Genomic DNA, 20279 nt, shown 5'->3' with positions numbered 1-20279 from the left:
ATGTGTGAGCGTTGCTTTATATGGGGTGGGAGTGTGGGGACATACAACCTGTAGGGCATTGCAGATAGTGAAAAAGGAATTTTAAAGTATCTTCTTACCATTCCAAAGAGTTCCTCTGCATATGCCTGTCATGCGGAACTGGGTGTTTCGTTCCTTACAAATTTAATAATAATGCTGCAGTGCATTTTATTATGGCACAAAATTTGGACATCGGATTGACCACTGAAATATTAAAGCCTAGCATATTAAAAAACCAAGCCATCCTAACTGCATATGAAATGCAACCTTATCTTAAAACTGTATTAAACTCTAGGCATAGATATGACTCACCTGCTTAGAATCGATATTTATCATTGTTTATTTGTTTTCTTGAAATTAATGGTTGCTCTGCAAAACTAATAAATTGTCCCTGTGATACCCTGTTGGCACCGAGTACTATGCATGTAGTTCTTTTCTGCAAATTTTATTGCACTTTGAGAAAACTTTATATTTTGCCTATTTTAAGATCGCTCAAGTTCACACAATGCTGCCCTGCTTATCTTTACTTACAATATTTGTCTACCATGGAGATATGCTGTAGTATGTCAAGTTTTTTGTGGGCTGTATTTTATGCTGGAAAGAAAAGTTTAAATTGCTCTTGACTAGTACTAGGAGTAGTAAAGGGGTAGACCCTTAGAACTACAGGACCGGGGTCCAAATGTCAATACACAAAACAATGGTCCTGGTTCAAATATGACTCATGTGCTGTGACAAGTGTCTATCACATCAAACTAGCACTCACAGCAAAGTCATTTACCATATGTCAAATCACATTAATATATACAAATTAAACCAAGTAAACGTTTTTTTATGCATTTATTAATGCATAATCCATATTGACGCAATAGTATTTTTGCGAGCTTTTAGCTTGTATCAAATATAGTGAATAACACATAAATATTAGAATGCAATTGTATAATCATTACATTTCAATGTGCTCTCAGAAGAAAGGGAAGGGAAAGTGTGCAGGTTGTGAGGGACCGGGTAAAGGTGGTGTGACTGGTTAGGAACATCACGTTAAAATCAAGATGCCTTTACAATCAGTATGTACAAGGTTCCAGAAATGCATCTGACATAGGTTTAAATTAATCAATTTCTTTATCTCCTATGATGTGCTTGGGTGGCGTAGTCTACGTTTCGACCCCCGAAATACGCTGAAAGGGTAATTGCTGCCTCATGTTGGGGTCTTCATCAGGACTGTGTGATATGAGAGCCTACAAAAATATTATAAAAGGAATGAATCACCTAATATAAAACGGTGGGTGTACTCAGTTTTATCGGTATTGGGTATAAAAGAGAATGACATACATCGGAAGACGGTAGAAATCTGTGCCGTCAAGGGATGGGCCGAGTAGTGCTCCTAGAGAATCTGTTGAGAAAGTAATGGAGACTGGGATTCAGTCACTAGCTAGACCAAGCTGCTAGGTGGGAAAAGCTCATGGCTAATGGGGAACTTCCTTGGAAACTGTTCCTTACAGGAATTGTTAAGTTTCTTCAGGCATACGTCCTGCTGTTCTCAGTTCTTGCACGCGCTGTGTGGGAAAGATATTAAATAATGAAAAACCACACGGATGGTTAACTGTGGTGTGTTCATTAAAAAGACAACTCACTGTCGGGATAATGCGCTCTAGAGCGCTGGATCTGTTACTGCAAATTGAGCAAAGTGCTGTCAAATTATTCACATAGAGTCTGTGAATACAGTGTGCTTTAAAGCGCTGAACAGTATTGCAAAATAGATTTATGGAACTTATAATGGATATGTTCTATTGCGCAGACAAAACACATATCCGAAATGCATCGGCTGGTATTGAATTTTAAAAGCAACAAGGTCGCGTTTAGATTGTCAGCTAATGGTTAAGTTAGTGTGTACATTTCAGGAATGCGAAGCTGATCACTAGGTTGTCAGGACCTGGAGGGAAAAACTTACTTAAAGCGCGCCGTCTGTTGTCCGACCTCTGGGGTTCTGGGCTGCAAACTGAAAGACTTGCGGTGCAGCCGCTGAGTACTTGTCAGGTTGGGGGCTCGTCTCCAAAGGGCCAATCAAAAATGAGATATAGCTAAGTGAGCCGTGCTCGTATTACGCGTTCCGCGTGAGCAAGGGAATATCTACAAAGGCCGTCGTGTTGAACGACTGGGGGAATGTCTGCAACGAGCCTCTGTTCTAAGGATTAGTGATACAACTCGGTAGATGCCAACATTGTTCTGATTAAAGTTCAAGTAAATACGATCTGAATACAGCCAATTAATCATCAAATAATGCATCATTTTACTGGGGGAATGTCTGCAACGAGCCTCTGTTCTAAGGATTGGTGATACAACTCGGTAAATGCCAACATTGTTCTGATTAAAGTTCAAGTAAATACGATCTGAATACAGCCAATTAATCATCAAATAATGCATCATTTTAAGACAAAAAACACAAGTGTTATACAAATCATCAGCAGTCACAGATTAAACTTGTGGTTGTGGTTTTATGTAAAAAAACAATATAAATATTTCTCTTATCGTTTGATAATCTAGGCTATTATTGATGTTGACAGTTATCACTGCGTGTTATCTGAGTGTATATATGAGGTTATCAGAGACTGTGCAGTCTGGTCTGATTTATATTGTGAATGGTTAGTCATGACGCTGGAAGTCATTTACAGAGTCGACCAGTTAGAAGAGCAGGCATTCAGAGTTTCTACCAGCCATTGGGGCAACGTTGAAGTCAGTTTAGTTGGGCCCATGGTTGCTGATTGTTTGGGATTTGTACCGACCAGTTTGAAAGGCGGTCATTCAGGGTTTATCCCGGCCATTTGAGCAAAGTTAGCATCCATTTCGTTGAGCCCGTGGCTGATGGTTTTGAAGAGAAGATCTACCTCGGGAAGATTCCACATTCTTTGTATGCTAGGTGCTGCAGGAGTATCCAACATTGAGCGTACTACATGGTCCTTTATGCTCTTTGCCTTTTTGAAAGCATGCATTGGAGGGTCCGGACTGTCTAGAGTGTCTGCAATGAGGTTCCAGTGTAGGAGGTAGTGGGCCATTTCAAATGCACAACATGCAAGGCATGCCCCACATGCTGGGAAACTAAACAACTGATGTACAACGATCTCACTATAGACCTCAAATCTTTTACGAATTGCAATACAAGTGGAGTGATCTATGCTATTCTATGCCCCTGCAATTTGATGTATGTTGGACAAACTAAACAAAAAGTAAAAAAATCGGATTTTCCAGCACTCTAGCAGAATCCGGTGTTCTACAGCTGGAGCGCCCCTCGTGGAACACTTTAAGGAACACAACCACACTCCTGAATCCATAAGATGGCTGGTCCTCGAAAAGATCTCACTGGGACCCCGTGGGGGAAATCTCAACTCTATAATGAACATCAGAGAATGCAAATGGATGTACCTGTTCAAAACCATCAGCCACGGGCTCAACGAAATGGATGCTAACTTTGCTCAAATGGCCGGGATAAACCCTGAATGACCGCCTTTCAAACTGGTCGGTACAAATCCCAAACAATCGGCAACCATGGGCCCAACTAAACTGACTTCAACGTTGCCCCAATGGCTGGTAGAAACTCTGAATGCCTGCTCTTCTAACTGGTCGACTCTGTAAATGACTTCCAGCGTCATGACTAACCATTCACAATATAAATCAGACCAGACTGCACAGTCTCTGATAACCTCATATATACACTCAGATAACACGCAGTGATAACTGTCAACATCAATAATAGCCTAGATTATCAAACGATAAGAGAAATATTTATATTGTTTTTTTACATAAAACCACAACCACAAGTTTAATCTGTGACTGCTGATGATTTGTATAACACTTGTGTTTTTTGTCTTAAAATGATGCATTATTTGATGATTAATTGGCTGTATTCAGATCGTATTTACTTGAACTTTAATCAGAACAATGTTGGCATTTACCGAGTTGTATCACCAATCCTTAGAACAGAGGCTCGTTGCAGACATTCCCCCAGTAAAATGATGCATTATTTGATGATTAATTGGCTGTATTCAGATCGTATTTACTTGAACTTTAATCAGAACAATGTTGGCATCTACCGAGTTGTATCACTAATCCTTAGAACAGAGGCTCGTTGCAGACATTCCCCCAGTCGTTCAACACGACGGCCTTTGTAGATATTCCCTTGCTCACGCGGAACGCGTAATACGAGCACGGCTCACTTAGCTATATCTCATTTTTGATTGGCCCTTTGGAGACGAGCCCCCAACCTGACAAGTACTCAGCGGCTGCACCGCGAGTCTTTCAGTTTGCAGCCCAGAACCCCAGAGGTCGGACAACAGACGGCGCGCTTTAAGTAAGTTTTTCCCTCCAGGTCCTGACAACCTAGCGATCGGCTTCGCATTCCTGAAATGTACACACTAACTTAACCATTAGCTGACAATCTAAACGCGACCTTGTTGCTTTTAAAATTCAATACCAGCCGATGCATTTCGGATATGTGTTTTGTCTGCGCAATAGAACATATCCATTATAAGTTCCATAAATCTATTTTGCAATACTGTTCAGCGCTTTAAAGCGCACTGTATTCACAGACTCTATGTGAATAATTTGACAGCACTTTGCTCAATTTGCAGTAACAGATCCAGCGCTCTAGAGCGCATTATCCCGACAGTGAGTTGTCTTTTTAATGAACACACCACAGTTAACCATCCGTGTGGTTTTTCATTATTTAATATCTTTCCCACACAGCGCGTGCAAGAACTGAGAACAGCAGGACGTATGCCTGAAGAAACTTAACAATTCCTGTAAGGAACAGTTTCCAAGTAAGTTCCCCATTAGCCATGAGCTTTTCCCACCTAGCAGCTTGGTCTAGCTAGTGACTGAATCCCAGTCTCCATTACTTTCTCAACAGATTCTCTAGGAGCACTACTCGGCCCATCCCTTGACGGCACAGATTTCTACCGTCTTCCGATGTATGTAATTCTCTTTTATACCCAATACCGATAAAACTGAGTACACCCACCGTTTTATATTAGGTGATTCATTCCTTTTATAATATTTTTGTAGGCTCTCATATCACACAGTCCTGATGAAGACCCCAACATGAGGCAGCAATTACCCTTTCAGCGTATTTCGGGGGTCGAAACGTAGACTACGCCACCCAAGCACATCATAGGAGATAAAGAAATTGATTAATTTAAACCTATGTCAGATGCATTTCTGGAACCTTGTACATACTGATTGTAAAGGCATCTTGATTTTAACGTGATGTTCCTAACCAGTCACACCACCTTTACCCGGTCCCTCACAACCTGCACACTTTCCCTTCCCTTTCTTCTGAGAGCACATTGAAATGTAATGATTATACAATTGCATTCTAATATTTATGTGTTATTCACTATATTTGATACAAGCTAAAAGCTCGCAAAAATACTATTGCGTCAATATGGATTATGCATTAATAAATGCATAAAAAAACGTTTACTTGGTTTAATTTGTATATATTAATGTGATTTGACATATGGTAAATGACTTTGCGGTGAGTGCTAGTTTGATGTGATAGACACTTGTCACAGCACATGAGTCATATTTGAACCAGGACCATTGTTTTGTGTCTTGACTAGTACTAGGCACTATTTTTTAAAGAAATTATTTGTCGTATGAACTGTTTTTACCATATCATGTATAAGATTTTACAATGTAATGCATTGCACTTTTATGATTTTATTATGAAATCGAATAAAGTATTGAAAGTGACATTGAAGTGGTATTTCCTGAGTACATTTCCAAATGGTTCTGAGGTTTTCAACCCAGAGCGAAGCCTGATTCCGTTTGCAGAAATGTGCAGCCATTGCCGTGAAGAAATGCACCTCTGTTAAATGAGTGAGTCATCTCTAGTGAGCTATGGGTTTGAATCGTGATGCCAGAGAGAGACAATTGACACTGTCCTCAGTGTCAATTGGTCAGCCACGGAGATCCGCCTGCTCCTCTCCAAATGACCAAGCTGCCCAGTGGGGTATGGCAAGAGCTTGCCATGGACTTTTATGGACCCCTCCAGTCAGGTAAATATGTCCTGGCAATAATGGACGAATACTCGAGGTTTCCAATAGCACAGTTCGTATCCTCCAACAATGCCTCCAGCACGATTGCTGTGCTAGACGAAGTATTCGCTGCTTGGGGCGTCCCCAAGGAACTCAAGACGGACAATGGTCCTCCTTTCAACGGACATGACTTCAGTTAGTTTGCGAAGCACCTCAACTTCAGGCATAGCAAAATCACGCCCCTGTGGCCATAGGCCAATGGCACCATTGAAAGATTCCTGGCGACTTTGAAAAAGACCTATCAACAAGCTACCTTGGACAAAAGGGACTTACAGGTTGCTCTCAATGAGGTTTTGAGAGCGTATCGGACTACCCCACATGCCACCACAGGAAAGTGTCCTGCCACGTTCATGTTGGGGCGACCCATTCGAACACGGATCCTGACATGGGAAAGAGCGCTGGGACCCGTGTCTCCAGCACGTGCCCATCAAGAGCTGCTCCTGGCTGATCAAGCTGGTAAGAGTAAAATGAAAGTCTAGGCAGATGCTCGGAGGAGAGCCAAATCTCCATCTCTTCATGAAGGAGCCTGTGTGGTGGTTAACCCGTTCCATGCTCATGACAAGGTCAGCTCGTCATGAGACACAGTGGAGCTGTGCTTATGACGAGCTGACCTTGTCATGATCCATGGACTATTTCAATTTCCAGCACAGGAGGAGAAAACCCCTAGCAGCCAAGGTGTTAAACAAGATCAACTAAAGAAAACGGACTGTAAGTTCAAAGATGAACCCTTAGTAATCACTCAGCAGAAAGGTACGATGATTACTGCAGAGTCTGAAAAAAGACGGATCACATAGAATGTTTCACATTTCCAAAAGTGTACACCTGCCATGAGAGAGGTTCTTGACAGAACACCAGACCAACGAGAATCAGAGGAACCTGGTCAGGTGGTTGCAATACAGAGACCTGAAAGTCAGACTGAAGTTGCGTCTGGAGATCCTGGCGTGAATCTCCGTCCTAGAAGGAACATTCAAAAGCCCAAGAGGCTAATTGAAGAACTTTTAATCAAGTCAGTTATTTCTTTTGTTAACAAAGGAGGAGATGTAATGATGTGAGCAGTCTAGTAGCTGGGTGTAGGTGGAGCTAAGGGAGTGGAGGAAGAGGAGGAGCTAAGACAGGATAGGGGCAGTTAGAGTAGGGACTGGGACAGGAGAGCAAGCAGAGAATAAAGCTCCCATGTAACACAAGTAAGTGTCTGTCTTACACTTATGTATCTTCATTCTTTGTGTGTCTGTTGCCTGGCAAATATATTTGTGTTTTAGTTACCTAGAAGTCCTATGCCCCTTTTAGTGCCAGAGTAGCCAGTCAGAGACTTATTTGGGCAGCACTGAATGAAAGATCTAGGCTCTGTCTTTAAGTTTTCTGTTTTAGATGTTGCTTTTCTTGATCTATTTTGGTGCTTGGTGCTACTCGACTGCATGGTATAGCTATGCTGTGTTGGGTGTGAATGTACTATTCTGGCTGTTGTGCACTGTGGCATGTTTGCAAAAAGGTGTGTGTGTGTGTGTGTGTGTGTGTCTATCTACCACAGTGGTGTAGGTGGACTCTTTTTAATGTGTGATCTTCTGTCTAAATGTGTGGTGTTGTCAAAGACATATGTAGTGCAGTAATGGTAACATGTATTTGTGGTATCAGTGCAGTGTATGTTTGTGCAGATATCTGCTGACAAAACCTGTTGAGTGTGATGCTTACAGAGTAGTGATAACTCACATGGAGTGGAAAGTAAAGCAAGTGATAACGTCTGCTATGTTGTCAGTGCTAGCCAAACCACATAAGGTGAATTATGGGCCGGGACTGTGATGCCATTACTCACTAGTAGTAAGCTATGCCAGGTGAGCTGTAGTATTTTTTTTTACTGCAGGAATTTCGGATGTCAGAATGTGATTTTAGCAAAAAATATTTTATAGTCTTTTATTCCGAGAATGTGATTTTGCGTTATACAGCAAACACGTTTCAACGTGACAGAGACATTGTTAAGACTTATGGAAGCAATCCAACTAGGTTACATTTTCATGAATATTTAAATTAGAAGGTAATGTGATGGATTTAGTCAATTTTATCCTTCATTAAGGATTTGACATCTGAAGAGAAGTGGAATATTATGTCTTCTCTGTTCCATCGAAGGTATAACTTCCTGCGATAGGAAGCATCTGACTTGCTTTTTCGGCTGTTAGACTTTGGGTCATTCTCTCTGTACTTTTCCTTAGACTTGCTATAGTTAAAGAACTTCCAAGTGCTACCATGACAGGATAAAACAGATTGACTTTATTTTCTGTTTGCAAGTTATGATGGTAATGCTTTGTGTGAAAATGTTTTCATTTATTCCATCACAGTGGATCAGTTCCGTCATCACTTCAAGGTCTCACAACCAGTGTACACCGACACATGAAAGCTCCTCACACAGGAAGGAAAGCAATATCTATGGCTACTACACTTGCAAACTGCCAATGCCATTCACTGGATACCTCTTTCAAAGTGAAGTTTGTGTTTGGTCAAATTTAATTGATGCTGTCTTGAACCTAGGCTTTCACTATCTCCCAAAGTCTTCATCTTGGGTATTGGCTCCCACATCCGGGACAGACGACAAGAATCAGATGACACATTATGAAAAATGCACATGCACTTCTTAACCCTTAGACTCATGTTCCCTCTCCCCACCCTCAGATCCTCTTTTGTTATAGGTCTTCTAAACATTAGGTAAATCATTTCTGAAACAGTAGGTATCATATGCATGAGCTGTTCTACAGAGCAATTATTGAGTACGTGGGAGTACAAGAGGAAGGAGATAAAAAGAGATTGATTCAGTAATTCATGGCATGTTCTACCCAGCCTCACTCTCTTTGGCGCCAGGATCTTTAATTGCAGCTGTTATTTGTGGCTTGTTGACGAGCGATGAGGTGCAATGAACGGCAGCTACGCTGACGGGCGGAACGCCGCAGAATCTTGCACTTTTTATGTAACTCCGTGGAATTCTGTGGAGTAAAACTCTGCGAGGTCCGCCCACCCCATTCACTGAACGTTATCTAACAACCTAGGGCAAACAGTTTACAATCCTGTCACAGTAAAGCAACAGTCCCTTCCAATAGGCATTTCACGGAGTTCAAGAGCAAGATTTATTAAGTAAGTAACCTTTTGTCTATTTTTTTGTCTGATATATGATGTCTTCAGCGAACAGCACCAGTGGCATTTCTGGTGTTTTATTGCAGAGCATGTAGCAAAATATTGTTTTTATTTTTCTGAGAATAATAAATAGCAAAATTAAATCTGCCTTGTGTGAGACTGTCAGTGAAATGAGTACTGCTCCAAGTCTTGTTAGTAACTGGTAACCGCTTACATTCTGAACACATGGCACGAATGACACCAAACTTTCATAATGTTCTTTCTTACACCAAGGGCTGTTTTTGAAGTTTTGTCTTTATGCTTTCAGATACCTTTGCTAGCAAGGTGGCGGCGATGCAGGATCAGTATGCAGATGCCTGTATTGGCAACGTGACAGGGAGCAACGCCGTCAATGTGTTTCTGGGGATCGGAGTGGCCTGGTCTGTGGCGGCCATTTACTGGGCTGTCCAGGGGAAGGATTTCAAGGTGGAGCCTGGGTCGCTGGCCTTTTCTGTCACATTGTTCACCATCTTTGCGTTTGTTTGCATTAGTGTGTTGATGTATCGCCGGAGGCCCAGCATAGGGGGCGAGCTTGGAGGATCCAGAACCGCCAAGATTTTGACCTCATGTCTCTTCGTCGGCCTTTGGTTCCTCTACATTCTGTTCTCCAGCCTGGAGGCCTACTGCCATATCAAAGGGTTCTAAGACTCTGCCAGATGGGGGACTATGTTTACTTGCAAGATCTCTTAAGAATGAGCCTCTACGTATTGGACCAGCGGTGCCTGGAATATTCCAAATTCCCTACAAGGGTCCTCTTTTCCTAGGGCATAAAGTCCTGCAACCTCTTCATTACCTCCCCCCACCTTTCTACAACTAGAATAGCCTGTTTAACTTTAAACCTCGTATTTGCAGAATTGTCAGGGGAGGCGACCAGAGGGGGAGAAAAATAGAAGGATGACTCACCTTTTGAGATTAAGGGCTTCTGAATGTACAGCGTCAACTAGCCAAGAATGTTATTTTCCTGCTCAGTCATCTGCCATTTGATTTTCAGTGAAACACAAAACGTCCCCCCTTGACCAATTATTTTATAATATTTATTGATGATGTATTTATTAATTGAATGCTATTTATTTCAGTGCCAGAAGAGCTGGTGAATTGTGTTCATATTCTGTCCAGCTCGATACCTATTTTAAATGTGGAGCCCCTTGTTTTCCTTCTTAGTCTCCCTCCCTTTAAATGGAGAGCCCCCCGACCCCTCACTCTGGGGTCACGTCATTGGCTCGCCTTCCATACAGGACTCCTGCAAATGCCTTAAATGGCCATTCAGTCCCGAGCTGTTTGGGCGCAAATATATCCAATGGTGTATTTGATTCTGGAGCACTGCTTTTCTTGTTTTGTTGTTGTGGTTACTCCTTGAGAAGGGGGTGTGGGTGGGGGACAGTTTTACAAAAAAAGAGTTTCTAATTATGTGCAAGAGTACAAATGAATTCTACTTTTGGAATACCAGGCGCATCTGGTATTAACTCCACAGAGGACAGGGAGCTGCCTAAAACAGCACTGTGGACTTCCGTGTACCACGTGACGTATCATGTGACCTACCCTCATGACGTACCTTATTGTGGGCGTAGCCTCCACAGCAAGCTCTGATTGGCTCGTGGGACAGTCAAAGTTGAGTGATGTGTGTGTCCTGACCTGGCCTCGTTGTTTGGTGTTGTCTTCTGCCTGCCACTTGAACGCACAACTTGGACTGTGGGTCCCACGGTGAAATGCAACGAAAGGAGAGATGTGAAGATCGTCGGTCGGGTGCTTTTCTCTGCTGCCCGACGAGTGTTTGCCAGGCTAATAAACTTTTTGTGTCACGTGTGTTAGCAAACAAATGGCCTAGGAGAGCTGACACTTTCCGAACTGAGGGAGCAGGTGCATGGGCCAAACAATGCATTCCATCCAATGAACATTGCTTTGTATTTACGCTAACATACATGTTGATCAGGACTGCAGTACACTCGGTTAACACCTGGACCAAGATTTATATGATACAATTTGATTATAATGGCAAAACGATTTTGGGAAATAACGACCAGTTTTAGAGGGAAATTCTAACGTGTTTTAAATAGGAAACGGTTACATTTTATGCTGCTTCTCAAACTGGTCGCCTCTGTTTAATATATTTGGGACATGAATGTTTCTAGTTGAAAATCAACTTTATAATTGTCTCGTCGGTCCCCTGTCTAGAAAAATCAAACAGATGTCGCAGAACAGGTCTCATTAGAATTAAACTGATGTTGCAGGATGGTGACATCACTGTTTGATCCTAGGCACTAGTTTTAATTTATCTGAAGCAAAATAGTTATGTCTACAGTGGTGGAACATGAGTTTTTTTGACGCCATTTTAAAGTGTTTTTCCAAGAACTATTTGAATTTGCGCAACCATAGATTATAAAGTAACCATTATGCTACAAACGTATACACAGAAGCCACGGTTAGTTTGGCTGCCATTTTGATTCTCAAAGGTCCGCATATATTTTACCATATTGTCTTCTGCACATTTATATTTTATGTCTCGTTATTATTTTTTTTCTTGGGTTCCAATCCATACATGCCCCTTATTGGAAGCACATGTTTTAAGACGGTGCGCAAAGCGTTGTTTGAAAGGTGACTGCCGCGGTTTCCATTGAGGCAGAGGATAAACTGAGAGGCTTCGTAAAGGAGGCTGGCTGGTGGCCTTTGCAACACTTACTGACCCGAAAACGAAAATGATTGATAACAAATTTATTGTTCTACATTCTGTGAGAGATTTACAGAATTATTATCAAAATGGACAGTATAGGAACCATACCCAATTGACAAGCCAACAAGCAACTTCCCAGGAAATGTTCCCTCTATGGCCCTGATTGCGAGTTGGGTTGAATAAGGGCAGTATGTACCACCCTTGATAAATACCAGTGGCATTTCCCTGTCGAGCAGCATTTATCAGATGCAGTAAATGCCTCCTATTGGGATTTTTATTTTAAGATAATGAAGCTTCTTTTGCCTTTTTTTTAATGAGAACGTTACCATCTTAAATTTTGTCAGGTTTTTCCTTGCATTATCCATCTGGGGAAAATTGTTGGGTTGTAGTAGTTACCACATTTAAAACGAAAATCCTTAGGTAAATACCTCATCTGGTCCTTTCTGCACAAGTCGGAATTTCGTTCCCTCTGCAAAGTCCTATTTGTGATGGGCAGAGATCAAAATTTACACCCCATCCCACTGATAATTCGTGCCTTAACTCTCAAAATCCCTCACGCGTGAGTAGGGCCATATCCGATCTCGGACATCTCTCTAGAGTAGCAAAGACACAAAGCTTCTTCGCTGCTCATTTAAGAATGATTTCATGAAACTGACCACATTTAACAACGCTGTAGCAAAGTGTAACACTGAGGAAATTGTACAGTTAATGGATGATTAGCTGGAGTGAATGTTCTCCCGGCTAAACAGGATAATTCCCCAGAAGGGTCATCATTTATTTTATTTTATTTTTATTTTTTATTTTCAAAAGTTTTATATAGCGATGGCTAGACCCTGAGGTATCAAAGCGCTTTACATGAGCATCAGATCATAGTTACAGGTTACATTGTTACAAAGGTTACATAGTTCTTAGAGCATGGCCACATAGTTACTTGTAAGGTCGAGATAAACAATAAGCACAAATACGTAAGGGGAAAAGCAGGCAAGGCGAGAGATTCAGGGGAGGGGGGGTTGGAGCAGGGGAAGTAGACATATAATGAAGGCGGGAAAGAGAAGGCTAGGGTGGGAGACACAGCATGGGAAGAGGAGGGGAAGGGTGACGGGGACACAAACTGGTAGATGAGTCAAGGCAAACGTCCAAAGTCCAGTAGGCTGTGATCCCAGGGGAAGTGGTATCACTTCCCTATCTCTGTTGCGGGAGGCTCCCTTTGCACAGTGGACTCGCTCAGAAGGGTCTCTGAGACTCCAAGGCCTACATACTGGATCCTTCCCCAGAAAGGGGAGAGGGAGTGCTTTGGCTAGGGGTGCCATACCATACCTCAAGTGTGAGTGGCTCCCTTGGCGCAGTGGACTCACTCAGCAGGTTCGCTGAGACTCCAGAGTATAAATATTGGATCTTTCCCCAGCAAGGGGAGAAGGAGTGCTTAGTCAAAGGGCACAAAGGACATGGGGGTAGGCAGAGTAGCAGGCAAGGGGAGAGATTCGGGGGAGAGGGGATAGGAGCTAGGGACTAGATAATAAGGAGAGACGAAAAGAAGTCTGTCTAAAGACCGACTGGGTAGGTGACGACCAAGGAGGGAATCCACGGCCCATCTCCCCTATAGCTAAACCAAGTAGCTCCATCGGGCATCAGACAAAATAGTTCAGTCTCAAAACATTGAGAGAGGAGGGAAGTAGAGACATAAATAGAGGGCAGATGCGGTAGGAGACGGCAGGAGAGACAAAAGGAAGTGCAACAATGTGGTTCAACAATATATCAGGAAAAAATCAAACAAGTAAACATATCAAACAATCAGCAGTACATTAGGGGAGGAGAGAGAGGAGCGAGAAAGTAGTGGGGAGTAGGGGAGGAGGGAAAGTGAGGATAAGGGAAGAGACAACCGTAGAGACGAAAGGAAGTCTGTCTAAAGACCGACTGGGTAGGTGACGACCAAGGAGGCCCATCTCCCCTATAGCTAAACCAAGTAGCTCCATCGAGCATGAGACAAAATAGTTCAGTCTCAGTTGGCGAGGGAAGAGGTTCACAGAAAAACAGGGTGGGGACAAAGGGCAAGGGTATGTGAGGGCAGAGGACAAAAGCTGAAAAAAGTAGGAGCGGAGAGGGGGGAGTGTTGGGGGAAGGGAGAGGGGGAAGGTAACGTCAGGAGAGACACGGGAGCGTTAGCCCGAAGTCCGGCTGGGTAGGTGAATAGTCAAAGGAGGGAGCCCAAAGTCAATCTCCCCCATAGCTAGCGAGGTAGCTCCACCAGGCATCATACAAAAGTAGCTAGGTCTCAGCTTTTCTCCCCGGGGCTGTCATAGTCGCCATCATGGGATGTTTCAGCCTAGATGAGTTCTTGGCTGAATGCATTTTTATGCATTTATGCATTCTTAGAATGCATAAATAATCTCCTTTGTAATTGACGATGTGACTTCTGGCCGTGGCATGCTTTGGTCATTTTGTAAACCCCAGCCACTTTCTTCTAAAAACAAAATCAGGCATCTGTTTCCTGCATCCCCACTCAATTTGTACTCCTTTTGATCCCAAGCAGTGGCTTTAAATGTTCATCAAAAAGTATTTCTTGTCAAGAAGGACTATGGATTGATACAGCAGCTTCCTAGCAGAGATCGAGGGTACTTTGTGAGAAGGATGCAAGGTAATAGCCATGGTCCGAGTTGCAAAATGGTAGTGTCTTATTTTTTTCTTTATCCCAAAACAAAAATGAATAAGGGATCACTGGGAGTAAAGCGAGGCTAATATTAGTGAAGTACACCAGTCTTATACCTTCCCCCAAGTAATATGAAAGTGATGTGAAGCTATAGTTTCACCCCCAGCTTATACTACCTGAGAATTTTAATGTTCCACCCTCTAATTCCCAGTATGGCATGCCCATGCCGTGCTTAGAGCTAGCCCTCATTGCTTGTTGCCTTGTCATTATACTATTGATAATCCAAATTGATTTGAAAGAAGTTATTTATCTGGCTACTTGGTAAATCTAACTGGAAAGGTGCACAATCAACTAGATTAATTTCCTTCTGCTAGCTATTCTAAAATTTCTAGCTAAGTCTTTCTCAGATCTCACCTCAAACCCCTTGCACTACCTAAACGCTATCCGTGTTCCCAATTTTTTTACCACCATTTTATTTGTCTGCCACTTCAGCAAAGGCTGTTCCACTGCCCTGCTCTAGTCAGCAGATCACAACAACACTCTGGGTTTGGTAAGGGCATACTGACTTGCTGGGACATTGTACTGTACTCCTGTGTGGCTGAAACACCTCAACCACATCTCAGGTGATATCAAATATAACATTACTATGATATTTTAGCTTGGTCTCAGTGCTCTCCAGGTTGTGGTCCAGCACCTTCACATGTAGTCTACTTTTTTGTTTGTGCTTTCTACATTGCCTTACTCCTTATATTTTTTATAATGCCTGCAGTGGTCCTCCAGAAGAAGTTTCTTTTAGTCTCAAATATTGGGATTTGGCATTCATCTCTGGCTATCTCAGGTGCTGTGAACTGCTCTTGCGGGGGCAGTGGACGAGTGTTTCAGTTCAGTGTTTTTCAAAAGAGTAACTTCTCTAGCAGTCCATACTTGGTACGCATTAGGGCACTCACCACTAGTTACTTATAGATTATATGCCATATCCGACTTGTTACCCCGAGAAGCAAGATGCATCATTCTTGCCATTGTAGCCCACGTTCTCTGAACATAGTGAATTGAGGTTGCGTGCATGATTCCTTTGTCAGACTTCAACTTCACAGGCGTGAAGCTTCTCTAAACAACAGCTGACATGTACTTTCGATGTGCTGTTACTCTGAAATTGAAATGGATACAGTTTTTGAGGCACAAGGACCTTCTCTTTCATTGAAGTTGTATGCATACATAGTAGTAGTTAATGTACCTTTTTTCGTATAGCTTCTCTGTCCATCTCTTTCCTCTCCCGTCACTCTACTCCCTATCCGTAGCTCCAAAAAAATTATACTAACATATAGGTGTAATGTGTGATACTGTCTGGCCCATCTCAAATCTGGTGCTACTGTACAGAGACTTTATTTTTCTATTAATTAGGGATATGCGTAATACCTGAAAATGTTTAGGTGTCTCACATCTATTTAGATTATAGCCATTTTCTTCATATTGTATTTCACACGTCTGCTTGCTTTTCTCTTGCTCTCCTGTTTTCCTGTGTCCTCTATCTTTCTGATTCAATATCTCACTGTTCTTCGTAGTTCTTTCATTTCTATCTCAACCTCCCTTTCTCTCTATAGCTTGCGTGGCAAAGGTCTTTCGATGAGAGAGAGAGAGAGAGAGAGAGCAAGCCGGGTCTGATATTCAGGATATGCACTGAATATGCAAATTATTCTAATTTAGATTCATAGTATGCACATTTATTCCACGTGGCAATTCGGAAAACCTGACGTGAATTCATCCCTCATGGGCTACACCTGTACACCTTTCTCTTTTTTTTTGTTCTAATCTCTCTCTCTCTGTTTTCCTTCTCTCTGTCTCTTACATTCCCGCATCACTCCATTTCTCTACATCCTTTTCTGCCCTTTTTCCAGCCTATTCCATATCAAAGTTAAATTTGTTAGCATAAGCAACACAGCTAATGCTAGTGTATGTGGGTGTTTCTTATGCAACAATAAAAATCCATATCTACGTCCTCTCAACCTCCTTCATTTTTCTTTCTCCCCTTTGTGCTTGCAGTGTGCCACTAAGATGTACCTTTGTGTCCCATTTCCATTTTGAACCCTCTCTTCAAGGAAATATCATCTACCAGTGATGTCCTAGAAGACTTAAGCTTCTTCTTCCTATGGCAGAGGAGATTTCATTTGAGAAAATGGTACATTGGTTTTTATAATCTGAGCCAGACGAATGGGGAGGCAAGAGAATGCTGAGTGCTTCAGGCAGAAATAAAGAGAAGCTAATGACAAAACTATAGACATGTGCCTTCAGGCCAAGCTGGGGAAATGGGCATAGAGGGGGAACCAGGCGAACCTTCTCATATTGCAACACAAAATCTGTTGTAAATATGAAACACTGGTTAAAGGGTGAAACGAGGATGATGAATTAGATGCAATTTGGCATTAAGCAATCATAAGTTTGACATTAGCATCAGAAATGTGTATTGCTTGGAGCTAGAAGAAGCAATGTGGCTCAGCAGTTTCTGATTGGACTACAGGGCATTTATTTATCTCATTTATTTATTTATTTATTTCAATTTATATAGCGCATTATCACCCGGGGGTTTCTAAGCGCTTGTACCAGGCAAACAGACAACTCCATAGAACAGGCAGCTCCCCAACAACTCTTATTTAGCATGATAAGGGTTTTCTCTTAAATTCGTTTTTGGCATCTAACACGTTTTTATCTCTATTGGCAACCTCTACTTTGTCTGTCTTCTAAATTCTCAGCTCTTTTCTGATTGGTTGGAGGTTTTTTTGTACAAAGGTAGACTAATGGAGTGACCATCTGAGGCATTTTTAGTTGAGAGGGACTGGTATGCAATTTATTTTCAGAGTTAATACCCTCGTGTATACTCCTCTTATCCTATGGATCATCTGAAGCCATTTCAGACAACTGTCAGGTTTTTCATAAGTGCATCAGTAAACGGCAGAGTGTTTTAGTGGAGCCTTGTGGTTCTGGCTGTAATACTGTGTCTGACAATGGCATCATCAAGTAAAACAACATATTTAAGTTTGGAATATACACTACGAGAACACTACAAGACTTGCTAGATGATGGACAAGAAAACATTAACAGTGAACTGTAGGAATCCCAAGGGGCTATACCAGTGGCAGCCAGTACAGGTAAGAGCGTTGGGGTGGGGCGGGTGGGGTTAAAGTAGACAGACAATGGGAAACGTAAAATAAAAACCCCGCTTACCTAGCACTTGCAGCATCACTGACTCGGCGATGCGATGAGTGCAAGATGAGTGGTTTTATTATTTTATTTATTTTATTTTACCTATCCTGTCGTCTGTCAACTAATGCCCAACCCCACCCCACCCCACTGCCCCAATGCTCTTACCGGGACTGGCGGCCACTGGGATACACTAACATTCTAAGGAGGGATACTGCAAGAGAGTATACTTTGATGCTCAAGATAGGCAAACCTCCTGTATAAATCCCAGAGAAGAATCCATCTTAAGATCAAGTACTCTACCATGAAAGGTTGAATAACCTCTTCGTATCTCTTGCCATTAGCTCCCCCCACTGTCATAGGAGATGAAGTTCCCGAACAACCACTTCCCCAGTCTAAAATCCCTTAACTGGTCCTGCATTCCAGCTAGGTTTATTGAACAATGAGCATCAAGGCTCTGTAACATGTTTACTAAAATAATGTATGAAGATGTATTGTAAAGCGGAAATCCTGCTGGGAAGCATTTGAGTGCTGAAAAGAAGAGCAAGCATCCCATGTCCATTTTAGTAAACTTTATTGGAAGGCAGAGAGAGAGGCTGAGTGCCCAACGGGTGAGATATTAATGTTTTGTGCAGATGTGTGTCTTAAGGAAAAATTACAGAGCTATCGTCAGTGGCGAAAGACAGTCCTTTGAGTTCAATGGTTGTCCAGTTGCCAGATTGCAAGAACGCAACAAATGGTACACCACACATTATTAGAACATTCGTAATACTTGTTTAAAAAAATGAACAACAAATATAATTCCTGTTCCCAAATAACAAAACTGGGCAGTCACTGATCACCTTTATCTAATACGAGCAGCACTCCCTCATCATAGTATACATTCCAGCACCTTATTCCAAACCTTGTTTGATTGCTACAAGATCATGGGGAGGGGTGAAACGTGTCAAATCATTAAAAAAAGTTGTAATAAGTGAATGCAGGAATGCATTCGTCATTGGACATATAATGGAATAACTGGCCGGCCATCTAGATTGCTTTTGGAAAAACACAATTATGCTATAGGATTAACACCCCTTCTGACTGCATATGAGAGACTAACATTAGGGGGCACATTTATCATGGTTGTGAGTTGTCCTCGTTTGCCACGTAAGTGTGTTCAAGCATTTTGCAGCTTATGTAGAAAGAGGAAAAAGCCTCAGAGGATTGTTTTAGTGTCTTCGTGCACAAAAACAATCATGCCTACAACACAGGCCACCTTGCAGCATGGTTCATGAAGTGGCTGCATCAACTTTAAGCAGCAGATTCTGGGCATGCACAGGCATAGAGCAGGAATGCACAATTTGCCGTTTACTTCGGCACATTCCTGCCGTCTCCCTTTCACACAGCACAGCAAGGTGGCTTGGTTCGTTGCATGAATATTTGATAAATATGCCCTTGGTGTACTGAGAACAAAAAGACACACCATTCAAAGCATTCCAGGTATCCATCAGTCACAAGAGTGATCTGCTCAAGATTTTCAAGGGCACCACAGAATTAACAGAAGCGAAAGATTGTGCCTTGCTTCACCCCAAAACACTTCAAATACCCTCCACTCTTTTTTGCCAACAAAATGCCTGTAATTCAAGAGCCTACTTGTAATAGCCCTAAATTACTAAACTATCTACTCACCAGGCAACCAACAAACAGAACTTATGAATTTCTTTCAAACCCATAAGCAAAGTTCAAGTATTCCGGCCAGAGGCAGAATAAACGCCTCCAACTTGTGGCTCCTTGTCCCGAGCCTTAGTTCAGGATTATATTGCAATACTTGAACTTTGCTGAGATGTTTAATGCATCCCACAGACATGCACTTGTCTCGAAATGATCAAAGCATGTATTTGTAACCTAACCTAAAGTTTTATACTGGCTACCAAAATATAATCTTGCCACTGCTAGCAAGATTATAGAAGGGGTGGTTGTAAAATAGCTACTAACTTTCACGGAGCCCCTTGCTCTACTACCTGATCATGAATCCGGGTTCACACTCACCAAAGGCACTAAAACTATTATGGTTGATATCATAGAGAACCTCCTCAAAGCAATAAAGAAAGGTTCAGGTAGCCTGATGTTATTTAACCTCTCTGTGGCCCGTGATAGTCTACCAAAAAAACGTCATGACTAGTTTGGATGAGTGGCCAGGGATAAAAGGACTGTGGGCCATATTATCAAGAAAGGGCGATACATTATCGCTGCTTTTAGCGTCAAGAAACTGCTGCTAAAGCGGCGATAATGGGCTTGATAATATGCCCTTTTGAATGAAGCCCAGGTTAACACCAGAACCTGGGCTTCTAAGGGAATTCACAAGGGCATATTATCAAGCCCATTATCGCTGCTTTAGCGGCAATTTCCTGCTGATAAAGGCAGCGATAATGTATTGCCCTTTCTTTTTTTATTTTTTTTTATTTTTGGAAGACCTTTATTTAGAAAAGGGTGCACACAGCTATTCAGCCAAACATCCCGGAGG

At 42.1% G+C, this 20279-nt stretch overlaps 1 protein-coding gene across 2 annotated transcripts in view; it reads left to right on the top strand.

Annotated features, from left to right (window-relative positions):
• The window catches only part of LOC147692440 (sodium/calcium exchanger 2-like), a 1124793-nt gene extending 1111879 nt beyond the window's left edge, over positions 1–12914 (top strand). For both annotated transcript variants that reach the window (XM_086938642.1, XM_086938643.1), the window contains one exon: positions 9532–12914. In XM_086938642.1, coding sequence (XP_086794768.1) covers positions 9532–9908 — 377 coding nt within the window. In that variant the 3' untranslated portion in view covers positions 9909–12914. The remainder of the gene's footprint in view (positions 1–9531) is intronic.
• The last annotated feature ends 7365 nt before the right edge of the window (positions 12915–20279 follow it).

The sequence above is a fragment of the Lissotriton vulgaris genome, chromosome 9 (genome assembly GCF_964263255.1).
Source record: "Lissotriton vulgaris chromosome 9, aLisVul1.2, whole genome shotgun sequence".
Classification (NCBI taxonomy): domain Eukaryota; kingdom Metazoa; phylum Chordata; class Amphibia; order Caudata; family Salamandridae; genus Lissotriton; species Lissotriton vulgaris.
The sequence above is the reverse complement of the archived record's forward strand: the minus strand, read 5'-3'. Positions and strand labels throughout refer to the sequence as shown.